Source organism: Manihot esculenta, chromosome 14, assembly GCF_001659605.2.
Source record: "Manihot esculenta cultivar AM560-2 chromosome 14, M.esculenta_v8, whole genome shotgun sequence".
NCBI classification, from domain to species: domain Eukaryota; kingdom Viridiplantae; phylum Streptophyta; class Magnoliopsida; order Malpighiales; family Euphorbiaceae; genus Manihot; species Manihot esculenta.
Genome location: NC_035174.2, coordinates 2786567 through 2800322, shown reverse-complemented (window position 1 = coordinate 2800322; position 13756 = coordinate 2786567). Strand labels below are relative to the sequence as shown.

The 13756-nt window shown below is 34.6% G+C and overlaps 1 protein-coding gene across 1 annotated transcript; it reads right to left on the bottom strand.

The window, feature by feature from the left end:
• Nucleotides 1-3875: 3875 nt before the first annotated feature.
• Nucleotides 3876-13542, bottom strand: LOC110600404 (phosphoglucomutase, chloroplastic). The gene is made up of 22 exons (XM_021737252.2): nucleotides 13112-13542; nucleotides 12963-13028; nucleotides 12706-12750; nucleotides 12521-12613; nucleotides 12361-12413; nucleotides 12066-12117; nucleotides 11920-11988; nucleotides 11081-11149; nucleotides 9341-9463; nucleotides 9210-9262; nucleotides 8733-8811; nucleotides 8584-8648; nucleotides 8434-8501; nucleotides 6594-6712; nucleotides 6446-6520; nucleotides 6219-6334; nucleotides 4999-5140; nucleotides 4774-4855; nucleotides 4644-4690; nucleotides 4455-4532; nucleotides 4261-4366; nucleotides 3876-4142 (listed from the first exon to the last, which is right to left on the bottom strand). The coding sequence occupies exons 1-22, from the start codon at nucleotides 13358-13360 to the stop codon at nucleotides 4075-4077; spliced, it is 1917 nt and encodes a 638-aa protein (XP_021592944.1). The 5' UTR covers nucleotides 13361-13542; the 3' UTR covers nucleotides 3876-4074.
• Nucleotides 13543-13756: the final 214 nt, after the last annotated feature.

Sequence of the window (13756 nt, the reverse complement as noted above, 5' to 3'; positions counted from 1 at the left end):
AAAAAAAATTAACTAATGAATTTTTTTAAAATAATAATGATAAGAATGATAATTTTAAATATATTAATAAAAAATTAATTAAATTACATATGATATTTTAATTATAAAAAACTAAATTAACAAAAGTATATTTTTAACATATATATATTTATTTTCAGGAAAAAACATTAATTAAAATATTTGACGGTCGTATTTACATCATGTCAGTATCCTGTCCATCCCATTTTAAATGCTTTTTAAGGTGTAACTTTTTTATAGAAGAAAAATATATTACTAGGAAAGAGCCGATATCACGCAAGATTCATGGGCAAGATCGTGAGCAATGCATAATCTGCTACTGTGATTTTAGGAAGCTGTAGATTTGAGTGATCATACCTGTACAAACAATTCGCTGTCTTTTCAGATATCATTCAACACAAAAGAATTATAAATTATCCCTAACTAACAAATTCTCCAAATGAGCAAACCCCGAGCTAATGAGCCCCAATCTAGAATTGCGGGCAACCAAATTTGCACAATGGTCAGCTAATCTATTAACATGAACCACCACAATGAGAGAACAAACTTGATAAATATGTTCTAATGTCATGAACAATAGGTTCCAAGTCTCAAGGAGAGGAGACTTGAAGGTTAGAAATCAAATCAGCCAGCTGCACAGAGTGCAACGCACATAGCCCCTACCACTGCCAAAGGGGAGAGAGAATGAAAAGAAGCCAAAATGCGATGAAGAAGATAGCCAACTGAGTGTTATTGTAATTCCAAATCCAATAGAAGAAGAACTTGTGTGCTGGGAGGGGAGTAGACGTAGAAGATGCTTGGGGAGCTGGCAGAGAACGTTATTGCAGAAGAGCTACAAGGATAGGATCTGGCACTGCAGATTTAAAGATAGCATTGTTCCAAATTTGCCAACACAAAACACTTGCTAGACTGAGTCCTTGAAGACCCGGATGACTCGGCTTTTGTTCAAAACCACCAACTACTTTTTACAGGACGTAGCCGCCTTTAGTGTTGGGATTAAATACCAAAGAAGAGCCAAATCAGGCAGCACCAAGATGGTTACAAAAGAAGAGCAGATTCTCCAAGATTTCCTCATTTTGGTTGTACAAAAGAAACAAAGGATAAGCGATACACTTTGTCTTGAAAAGGTCGACTGTAGGGGCAACTATATTAAAAGAAAAAGTAATTAACTAAAGTATCCTTGTACTATTGACATATTATTTTCCAATTTTCTAATAACAGATACTACCTCTTTTTACAGGTTATTTTATCCAAAATTATCTATTGTTTTGAGAAAATTAAAGAGTATTAGTTAATTGTTTTTTCCAATTTTACCTTATTTTATTTCTGTCATTTTTTTAAACTTATTTTATCTTTTCCTTTCTCCCTCTCGTAACATCTCACTTTTATAGTATTATATTAATAGAAGGAGAATCATTCAGATTGTAGTAATTGATAAGATAAAAATAATTTATTCAAATTAATGAGTATTTTGTTATAACTTAAGAGATTTTTGTTACTTTTTTTAATCATCCTGCATAAACTTAAGAGATTTTTGTTACCTTTTTAATCATTCTGCATAAACCTTAATAAAAATGAATAGAGAAAGTAAATGCTAATAAGAGATATATGAATCGGAAATAATAATAGAAAATGGTAAAGCTAGTTAAAAAAAAACTTTTTAGTACTCACAGGTTTAATATGATAGTAAGTGTATCTGAGTAAATATAAGAGATCTCAGTTTTATTCCTTTAATTTCCAATCCCCACTTTTAAAAAAAAAAACTTTTTAATATTCTAAATAGTGAATAAAGTGGAAAATTTTTTTAAGTAATGCTTAAAATGGAACGAAAAGAATAATTTAGTAATTGCATGTCTATTTTATAATTTAAGAGATCAGAATTTTATATCCTAACAATCTTTATTTTTTTTAATAACTTTTGAAATATTTTAAGAAAAAAACTAACAACCGGCTCAATATCGCCACTTCTTAAAGCTAAGCAGTTAAATATTTCCTATAAAATTATTAGAAATCTAAATTGAAATGTAGCACAATTTTTTTTTAGGGAGGAAAAAAATCTAATCAAACCAATATGTTTACTTTCCTAATCTTAACAAAATGACTCGGTGAATAGTTGAAAATAGCTCCAGCATAATAAAATTGAGGAATATTTGGGGAGTATTGAGATGGACTGAAGTAGTATAGTAGAAAGTTGGCAAAGGAGAAATGAAACGTTTCGATAGAGGACAGAGGACAGTAGATGTGGAAAAGGAGAAGGGGAACATGAAGGTCCATGAGTAGAGGCAACTAACATGATGGTGGAGTTGTCACAATATCATGCAGATAACAGGTGGGGCAAATTTGAGTTCTCTTCAAGAGCAAATCCCATGAAACTGATAGACCCAACAAGGTTGGATCTATTCACAACTATTGGTGAAGTGTTTGTATCAATTAGGACAAACACAGTTCCATCCTCATACTTGTCTCTACAATTATTTGTTGGTGGGTCTGGTGGAGGACTTAAAATCACATTACAAATGGGGAGCAGAGACAATCCGGATTGATATTGGTTTTGGACTTTTGAAGAAAAAGGCAGCTCTCCATTTCAGTGTATATTAAAACTTATGTTCTCTTTGCCAAAGGAAACACTATTCAACCCTTTGTCCAGTTTCTCAATCAACTTGTGTGCCCATTTCAGTGGCAGCTAAAAGTAAAGTGAGACTCAAGTTTTGTGGTTAGGCCACTATGCAATCCAATGTTTAAACATCACTTGTGAGTTGTGGCCAAATGCCTTTATTCTATTATTGTTCACCAACTGCCCATGCCTATTTCAAGAGGTTTAGCACTAATGTGTTGTATATAAGGAGAAAGAAAACCTTCAATACACGCTGAAAAAAGCACAATTCTAGGGTCCCCTTGTTTTTTTTTTTCTGGGTGACAATAGAAAATGTAGTTAGAGAATGTCACATCCTGAGATGAAGGTATAAAAGTTTCTGAGAGGTGACTTAGTACTAGTACATGCAAAGCTTCAGAGGACAAAAACAGTGTCTCTTTATGTTTGAGTGCTCGCCGCTCCATTATATCAAATTGGGGTTGCTGAGCAAGTGTTGGCTCGCATTTGAAACAAGACTAGTATGAATCCTAAGCACAATATTTCTCCCACTTCAGCTTATAAGGTGGTCATGCTTTTGTCCTAGTTGTACACTCAGCTCCCACAAAAGGTGGTCGAGATAGCTCATTGGATGTTTTCTGATATCATGGGAGATCTTATCAACTTAGGCCAAAAACCAATAGGATCAACCCTGATTCTAGCTACTTTGATTCTCATAGGAAAGGTTAGCCAATGCTCACTAGGTGGGCACCCAACACCAGTGTATCCGTCTTGTTACTTGTGTACGCACAACACACTAAATGCGTATACTATTTCATCAAACTAAGTTCCAACTTGGTACTATCATTCAAGGCAACAACTGCTGTTCTCTTTCCATTGGCTTTTAATCATGTACTGTCACACTGCTCCTATCAGTCATTTCAACCAATAAAGATGAAATAAATTAAAGTTGAATGAAAAAAGGCAGAGTCTTCGGATTTTAATGCTATTTTCCACTAGTTCCCTTTTTCTTTTTTCCATATTGATAATTTACTCGCTGAATTCTTAAACCTGAAGCTCAAATTCCAGCACTGAAACGTGAATAGTGAAAAACTAAAAATATAACTGATAAAATAGAAGTTGAACGGGAATATCTTTCAGCCTTTGAGTAGGCATCTTCTAATCACATTGGATGACTTGAAAGGTTACTCACCTTGATCATAATTAATACCCGAGTATTTACACTGCTATCCATTCGTCAAAATGCTAAATCAAGTAGAGATTAAAAGGCACGAATAAAATGACAGATTTTATTTCCACTTGCATGTTTTTTTTTTATTTACTTTACATAGAGCAACTTATTATATCATTGCACTAGATAGCTACAGAACCGCCAAGATTGAACGGCAACTTAAACAAAAAAAAAAAAACGAAGATGAAATTCCAATATGCCACTTGATTCATCATACTGAAAATTCAAGGATGCTTTATGTGATAACTGTAGGCTGCTCCCTACCTGTGAAGTCCTTCAATTTTGACAAGGAGAATGCCAGATCTGAATCAAAGCATATATATCACAAATACATTTCCGTTAAAAAAGTAAGCTTCAATCTTATGCAATTCAAAGTTCAAAGAAATAACATGTTTCTTGCAGAAATAAATTCCAAACTCACCTATTAATGGTTTCAAGGCTGTTTGGGCATCCATCTCATGTTTAGAGGCATCTGGTTCAAACTGTTCAATGTACATTCTAACAGTTGCACCTGCAGATCCAGTTCCCTGTAACATGTGGAAATTTCAGTTAGATAAAAAAAACTGTGCCACTTAAAGTTTCAAAGCTAAAAGATCAAGGATAAGTGGCACATACAGATAACCGAAATATTATCCTTGATCCATCAGTAAAAACAAATCGAACCCCTTGCTTTGTTACCACACTTCCATCCACCTGAAGAATTGCATAGAAAGACAAGTCAAGCACAACACGAATAGTTTCAAAATTACAATTGCCTCTAGGAAATATAGCAAGATAATAAACTTGCATTGCATTTTAACTTACAGGATCCGTGTACTTGAAGTCATCGGCATACTGAAGGACATAACTACCTGCACCCTCCAATTTTATGATAGTCAAACGAGTCCAGAGTGGAAATGAGATTAAATGAGAAGAACTTATATTACAAGCTTACCATGTTTATCTCCTTGTTTGCTTTTAGAGATCGAATCTCTCAAGTACTCTATCATCTTATTTGCTCCTTCAGACTCACATTCCTGAAAAATAACTTGGATGTATAAAGGAGTTGCATCTACTCTCTCCCAAAACAATCCTACTTACTCTAGGGATGTTAAGTCCAAAATATAACTGCACCAGTAATTACAACATTGTGCAAACTACTAAACCACAGTTATCTTACTTCATAATCATATCTAGAAAAGAAATTTCTCCCAAAAGTTGCCCAGTGCTCTTTCACAACATCAGCAACAGATACTAACTTTTCCCCTGGTTTCTTGTCCTTGTTTCTGTGTGCAATAATTGAAAGCCAAGCTAACACAGCCCTGCCATTCGAGTTTCAGTTATTCTTTTGGGATTTGAAAATATAAGAGGAAAAGGAGCCATGTAAATGATAACAATTGCCTTTACAGATGAATACCAATCACTTCTACCATGAGCATGGTAGTAGACAAAACTGAAGTATGATAGAACTTGAGGGAACACAACTGACATTAATGCTAACCAAGCATTGCTGATATGCTAGAACACAACATGGTTCCAGTAAGGTTTTTGATAATCCAACATGGAAACCATAAATGTGCTATTTCTAGGTTAGGGTCCATTTGGACAGAATAGAATCAAATAAACAGGTATTTGAAATTAACATAATTGGTGTTTTTAATATTTTTCACTTGAAACATATTCAATTCCTCATTCATTATAAATGCAAATTCATCCGAATAGATTCTTGTAAAAATGTCAATCATGCAATCAAAACAAACAGAGCTTTGTGATTTGTACTTTCACTATAAGGTCGACCAACTACTAGGAATAAAATTAGCTAGGTAGGTGATGTTTTTTCCTATTACAGATGCAATAGGACCTTTGGAATACACGACTACATCAGTTGGAACAGTTCCCCAAGCATAGAGGACTGTCTACCTCCATCCACATAATGTATTGTAGGCTTCACACCCTTCTGGTTGGTCCTAAGACTAAGTTCATGGCATATAAATTGGCAGCCTGTATCACTCTTAAGAGGCCCATAAATTTTGCAACAATTAATCAACGGTGAAAACCGCCCAAAAAATTAACCATGGACGTTGACAAAATCACATACCATAAATATAGCCAACCCAGAGTTCTGGGACGTGGGATAAGACTTGCAGGTGGGATTCTCATTCTCATGTTGATAGCCAAGTTTTAATCATAATTTACGAGGTATGCTCTCAGACTGCATAAACATTTTTGTGCATGCATAACAAATTTAAGATGCTTGGGTAGATACCAGAGTTGCGCAGACAGCCTTAAGAAGGAAATTCTACCGAGTTAACAAACAATAAAATATAGGTAGAAGTAAGGAGCCCTAGTGTCAGTATATGAGGGTGATTTTGTCTGATAATACATGTCATAGTCAGTTACCATATCCCATCCTTCTCACGAATGTGATCAGAACCAGTTCCAAAACTCTCTTCCCCACAAATTGACAACTTTCCATCATCCATAAGATTGCCAAAAAATTTCCAACCAGTGGGGACCTAAAACCAAGAAAGAAGAGCATTTAATAGGATTCAAACATCTCCACAGCTGTAAACTGAATCATAAGCTTTTCCTTTCACAAAACCACTTTTTTTGTTTGAAGTGCTTACCTCGAAAAAAGGAAGATTCAATTTTTCAGCCACACGATCCAGCGCACCACTTGTTGGCATGGACCGTGCTAACCCCTGAAAATTGTAACATAAGTCATTTCCTATCCTTCGAAAATAAATAATGGACAGAAAGCTGGATGTTTCCTACCTTAGGGCCATTCTTGAAGTAAGGAATGGCTCCTTGTGAATTGGCAGCAATGATTGCAACAGAGTCTGAAGGAGTAACAAAAAACCCTCTACCTAAAATCATGTTCCTGTCACCATCTCCTAAATTATGAAAAAGAAAAAGAAAATTAAACCAAAAGCCAACGTAAACATATTTATATTAGCTCACTCCTATATAAAATCTGACAAGAATGAATGATAAACAGAAATAAATTTGTACATTCAAAAGAAAAAGATAATAAATAGGACTTTGTAGCATAAGACAACCTAAAATTTCAACTTTCATCCCCTCCCATCCATCTCAACCTTATCAAATGAGCACTCTTAACAAAGCATCCAACACCAAAATAAACTCATGAGCATATATGTTGCTTCCAAAATTTACATCATCTAAGCAAGCAAACCATTCTCATGATCAACATCAAAAATCCTATCCTACAGGCAACTCATGAGAGGACAAAATTTGACATCAGTTCAACAACCCTCATCAAGCTAGACCTTAAAAAGTTTGATGGAAACCAAGCATAATAAAAAGCAAAATCAAATTGTTTGCTTCCCAAGTCAATCAAAGTCGGCCTTTCAAGTCCTTCAAATAACCAATGCAGTTCAGATGCTCCAAAACTCCTCCCCCATTTTGTCATGCTAGACTTGTTTTATTCTTTTTTACTACTTTTCCCCTTGTAATTTCATCTATATATGTATAAGATGATGAGACCAAAGCTTAACACCTTCACCTAATTTGAAACTCAATCGATATTCTTGTTGCATAACTTGTGAAGAAACATAACCTAAAGAACTGATTCTCAGATTAACTTGTTCATTAGCAAACAAGCATGCAAATGATGAACTCATATGTAAACCAGATTTGAATACATGACAGGAAAAAAATTTATTGGATGGTAATTACAATTTATATGACATCCATATTATTATATGTTTCTCTTGATATCAGTATTACATAGCCAGCTTGAAGTGTGTCTAATTGGACCTTTTAGCAACCTATAATCCTCAACTACTGAGTCTCTCAAAAATTATAGATCTATTCATTAGAAATTAGCTCCTCATTGTTAAATTCCTATTTTGATTTGGGATAGGGATAATATGCCCTTGTAAGGCCTAGCACAGCTCCACTCCTAAGCTAGTTTTTGAGAGTGAGTTAGGCCCAATCCATTTTCTTAAGATGGTATTACTATGGTATTACTATTAGTCTCTCCATCCAAAATTAGACCTTCCATAAATATTTCACATTCCAGGTGATCTTGGGCATGAGGGAGGTGTTAAATTCCTATATCGGATTGGGAAGTAATGTGCCCCTTGGTCTTGAGCAATCTTTCCCCCTTCAACTAGATTCTGGCAGTGAGTTAGGCTCGGCCCATTTCCTTAAAACTCATCTTCATATAATGCATTTCAACAATCTTTCTCCTCTAATTTTCAACTTCCTCCACTGGATTAATAGCTTCAATGAGTCAAATATTCTACAATACTACCATGCCCTCCAATCATGCAGTCAAATGGCACAGTCCGAGTAAACCAATACCCCTTGCATTCAGATTGCTCTCCATGGAAAAAAAAATACAGGAATTCCCAAAGCTTATTTGCAACTAAAATTTATTTTGTTGATCATACAAATGTATTTATAGAAACCTTAATAGTTATAACTGGAACTTTTACTCATTTTACCCCCTTCTGGTTATTACCATAAAAAATAATAACCAAAAATTAAAAAAAAAAAAAACAACTAGGAACATCAAGGAAATTACTGAATACAGCATAAAATGCAAGTGAATCTGAGTAAAACAAGGAAATGGAGTCATCTAACTTACCATCACTTGCAGCTCCAAAATCAGGCCCATTCTTACTATACATAATGTTCACCAAATCCTTGGCATATCTGGTTTATAATACAGGACAAAGTCAGTATCCTTTAAAATTACTTCAAATCACTTCCACTTTATTAGCCATTATTTACTTACGTAAGATTAGGATCTGGATGACCATGCCCAAAATCCTCCAGTGGCACTCCATTTGCAATTGAATCCTATACGAAAAATCTAGCATTCCTAGTAAAAACTCAAAGACAGCTGAAAACTATTTTTCCAAATATTGCGTGTGCAGAATTTACCAGACTGGCTCCCAGCTTGTCCACAAAGATGGGCTTTGCATAAGCACCAGTGACAGCATGCATGGCATCAAAAATAAACCTAAAAGATAACGCCCAGTACAACACATTTTAAAACCAAATATGTTTCTTTAATGATAGCTTTAACCATGATTGCAATTTGTATCTCAGGTATAACAAAAGGCATAATTTTGTACAGAGAAAAGGTTTTTTTTTTTGGGGGGGGGAGGGGGAGGGGGGCACGAATCAGAATGGAAAAGAGCAAAAATCACATATAATTGTAATGGAAAATGCAATTGTCAATCTAAACATTTAGGCAATTAGTTAATTAGAATAGGAAGAATTTGTACAACCGTAAATATGACCACAGATAAGAATTGCCAAGTGATATAGATACAAATATAAAGTGCAAATCGTTCATGGCAGTCCTATTGACTTGATTTACAACAGAAACTACAATTCCATTCAATTTTTATATACCTGAAATCTGGCCGTGACAGAAGACTTCTGATGAGCTCAAAATCAAATACGTGCTGCAAAGAATCTCACACAATTATTCAAAATCAACCACATGAATTGGTATGCAAGGACAGGAAAAATTCGGTTCTGACCTCCATTAGCTCTAGGTAGTCAGAAACGGGGTCCACTACTTCCACAATGAAGTTACCATATTTTGTAACTCCAAGACGAGAAAGATCAATGTCAGGAATGTCCGCTATTTTAATCTGAGAGATCTGCACAATAATTCCCAGGAAAAGATCTTCAACAAATGGAAGATCAATGGCTGATGGCTGATAATGCTTAGGGTAGTTCAAAACACAGAGCTTAGTTCACAAAATAGGAATGGCATATCATATTTTTTAGAAAAGTAAAGATGAACTCTCAGATCATGAAATTAAAATATTAATAAACGAAATATAAATATAAGCAAAATAAGGACTTGATTAAAAATGAGCAACCTGCATAGTAGTGCTAATTCATATGATTCTCCAAATAGCAAGATCTAAAATCTCAGTGAGAAAATAATTTAGAGTTTAATTGGCCATAAGAGCCAACCTAGCACATGGGCAGTTAGCTCAAATTTTATACGTTAAGGAGCACCCTTGAATATGTGGTGCCATAATTCTTTGAAATAAAGTTGTTGTTGTCATGTATATTTGGGAATTTTGAATTAAACCAAAATGACCTTTTTGGCACAATATATCCACACCTTTCAGTTTGTGTTCAACTAGGACCAATTTTCACAATGTTAAAAATTATTTACTATTTTAAATAGAAAATTTACTAAACCAAAAAATAATCAATGCAGCCGCTGCTTCTGCCCCACTCAAGAATGAAGAGGCTGGAATTAATTTCTGATCAACAGTATGGTGCAATAATTTTTGGATAAAATTCAAACTGCACCTATAATTTTTGGGGATGTTCAGTTAAGCTCAAAATGGTCCTTTTTAGTTCATCACTCATCAGTCAACACCTTGGTGTTTAAGCTCAAAATAGATCCAATTCTTTTCAAATATTAAAATTATTTACTATTTTTAACCAAAACTTTAAAAAAAAAAAACTTCAAAAAATGGAGAATAAAAAACAAATTTAACCCAGAACTCAAACCAACAATACTGCTATTGTAACTCCTTCTTCTCCTTATCTTTATAAAAGTCCTATACCCAACCTAGATGATCAATTTGACCACAACAGCCACCACCATAATACCTCCTCCTCCAGCCACAATTGCTCGTATTGAAAGCTCAAGCTAAAGGTCAAGCAGTGGATTCTATTTAAATTGAGCAACTAAAATGATGGAGCTGAGGATTTCAGTCTTAATCTGCTTAGGGTTCTTGTTTTTTAGTTTTATTTTTTCAATTTATTTTTATTTTAACTTTATAGCTAAAATATAAAAAACATTTATCAGTAAAAACTTTAAAATTTTTCTCCAGGTTTTTTCCAAAAATTGGGCCTCAACATCAGAAATGTGTAGATTGATTGGACTCAAAGGTCATTTTGGTGATTGGACTCAAAAGGTCATTCTGGGCATAATTGAACATCCCAAAAAGTTTAGGCGCATATTTGAACTTTTATTCTATATTTTTTATCCCCTTGTTCACACCCACAAACAAAAAGAGCATAGAATTGCATCTGAAGAGCAACAAGTAAACTAAATTTCATCAAGAACATGCAATTTACATATACAACGTAAAGTATATTAGGACTTAGGAGAACAGTGAACTAGAAAAATGTAGTTTAGAACCTAATATCCTCATTTTTCTCTTCAAAAATGACATGAAGGCAGGAAGCATATGGCCATACTTAAGAAAGATAAATAAGATACTAACAGAAATAAACAAGAAACTTACAGAAAGGGTATTTCCATAAATCTTATCGGTGATAGATTCAGGAGCAGGTTGCCCGCTGTTGTAATTGAACTGGAAAATCAACAGAAACATGAAGTTTACATCAATGGTTTGAAAGTTCAGAGATTCCTACATTTATATATAACCACTCAGACATGTCAAATTGTAGGTTAAACAAATTTTGACACAAACCCATAACGTTTCTTTATATATAATTTACATTTCAAAAACCAAGACGTACTACTTTGTTTATCTAGAACATCACTCCATAACTTAAGTTGGTCAAATTTGTCTAAGTATTTCATATATAATGTAATACTTTTGCTCATTATCATAAATTAAAAATAATAATAATTCATACTTGATATTTGTGTGCTTGAGCTATATAAACAACATGTGAACTACACACAGAGTTGTTGGATCATGCAAGGAACCATGTAATTTTATATATAAATAAATCAGAACTTGATAAATACATGTGCATACCCTTCTTCCAAAAAAATGTTCAAGAAGGTTTCAATAAACAGCAAAGCAAAAAAGTCAGTATAATCAGAATTGTCAAGTGGCGCACACAAATAATGCAGATTGACAACTACTAGGACCATGATAGTAAAGACTAGCAGGTAATTTTACTGCATCATGAATATCTTCCCATAACAATTTTAAATTCCATACTCTCATGCATTTAGAAAACAATGCAAAAGGTCTTGGCTGCAGTTGTCAGTTGGTTTAAAGTCAATCTGAAACTGCAGCTACATCTCATGAAGGAGAATCTCATAGATGTTCGTTACACTAAGTATTCATGAAAATTAATGGATGCAAGCAAGTCACTAGTAATTCACCTTGATACCCCAATCGTAGTCAGGGCCCCCAGGATTATGGCTTGCACTCATGATAAATCCACCATTCGCCTGTCAAAATATTTGCTTAAGTAACAAGCAAAGAAAGAGAAAATTTAGTAGCAGTTAGATGAGAAGCATGTGTTTACCTTCCTCTTTCGGATCACTGCAGAAACAGCTGGGGTAGACATAATACCTTCCCTACAATGGTGGAATATTAATATAAAGGGAAGTGCCCGTGTATATATATAGACACGCATATATATGTGTGTTAGTGTGTGTAGAATTGACTTCAACCAGTATCATGTAAATTCAACCAGTAGATAAGAAGACCAAAAGTTGTGCCTAGAATCTGATACTATAACAATTAGACCAACAAGAAAAGGAAGCTTAAAATTATTCAAAAAAATTCACATGAGAACAAAAGACGGTAAAAATACTCACTTGCCAACCAGGACTTTACCAACACCATTCCCTGCTGCAATTTTAATGATTATCTATAATCCAAATCCAACTTCAGCAGTGCCATATAGAGGAATCATATATCCAATTACAGATAAGGTAAAATAAATCATGTCAAGTTGATAAGTGAAAAAAAAGGGACCTGTGAAGCTTCTTTGTTGAAGTAACGACCATCCCCTCCTAAGACCAACAAACCATTCTTGTAATCTTCTGGTGATAATGAATTAAACAATGCCTGTGCATTCAAAATCCAAATTCAGCAAAACCACCCAAATCGTAAATGCTAAGACAAATTCTGTGCCGCAAAAACGTGTAAAAGAACCATACCTGGATCCAATTCGCCAGATAATTTTCTTGCATGAAAACTTTAACCTAAAAAACGATAAAAAGTGATCCAGAATGAAATGAACAAGAGCAAACCGACGATGAAGCTATCAAACTTGAAACCAAATTAATGAAAACGACAAATGGCATAAGCCTAATTGACTTTTCTTTACTTTCAGAGCAACAAACAGGCAAATTATCCACAATCGAACCACATGGAAAACAAGTATACCGAAGAAACAATATAGAGTGACAGGTACCTTCTTTCGAAGACCACTAGTTCCTGTCTTCTGGCCCTCGATCGGCTTCGTTGGCACTGTATTAATCTGCAGAACGCAATAATCAAATTCCAAACTGTTAGAGAGCGAGCGAGCGAGTGAGAGAGAGAGAGAGAGAGAGAGAGAGAAACCTTGATTCCTTCAGGTTCAGCAATGGCGGTGGAAGAGGAAGAAGATGAAGCTTTGATGGAGAGAGAGTGAGAGGCAGAAGTTTTCACAAGATGAAATTTTGGAGAGACGAGAGGAGAAGAGGAAAGCAAAGCAAGTGATGAGATTGGTGGCGAAAAGATGCTTCCATTTCCATTAACATTGGAATGCTTAAACTGAGAGATGGCGCGAGGTAAGACGTTTTCTACTCTGAAACAAGAAGAGAACGCCATTGCTACAGTTACTGGGATCTTGAGTGAGGGTGATCGATGTAGCTCGTCCGCTTTCTATATATGCATCAGTGACAGAGAAAGAGCCAGAAGATGCGGAGACTGAAAGAACGGAGCTGAAGCGAGCTGGGTCTTTTTGATTATTCTATAGGCAATCCAAGTCTGCCTCGTGCACTTGATTATAGGCCATCACCCGCCCAGTCTCGATCACACTTATTAATCATCATGTGAATTGTGAACTGCCTTTTTCCACTCCCCACTTTTCGGATTAGTTATTTCTTTCTTTCAAGTTTCCTTGTACAGAAAATAATATTTTCTATATATTTAGTATACTTAATAAAATTTAAGTAAAATTATTTTTTTTAAGAAAAAATAATTATTAAATATTTTATTAATATT

Coding starts and splice junctions, on each gene's coding strand:
- LOC110600404 (XM_021737252.2), bottom strand. CDS start 13,360: ATGGCGTTCTCTTCTTGTTTCAGAGTAGAAAACGTCTTACCTCGCGCC. Junction 6,521..6,593: donor ACTTCAAGAATGGCCCTAAG/GTAGGAAACATC, acceptor TACAATTTTCAG/GGGTTAGCACGGTCCATGCC. Junction 6,335..6,445: donor TGAATCTTCCTTTTTTCGAG/GTAAGCACTTCA, acceptor TCTTGGTTTTAG/GTCCCCACTGGTTGGAAATT.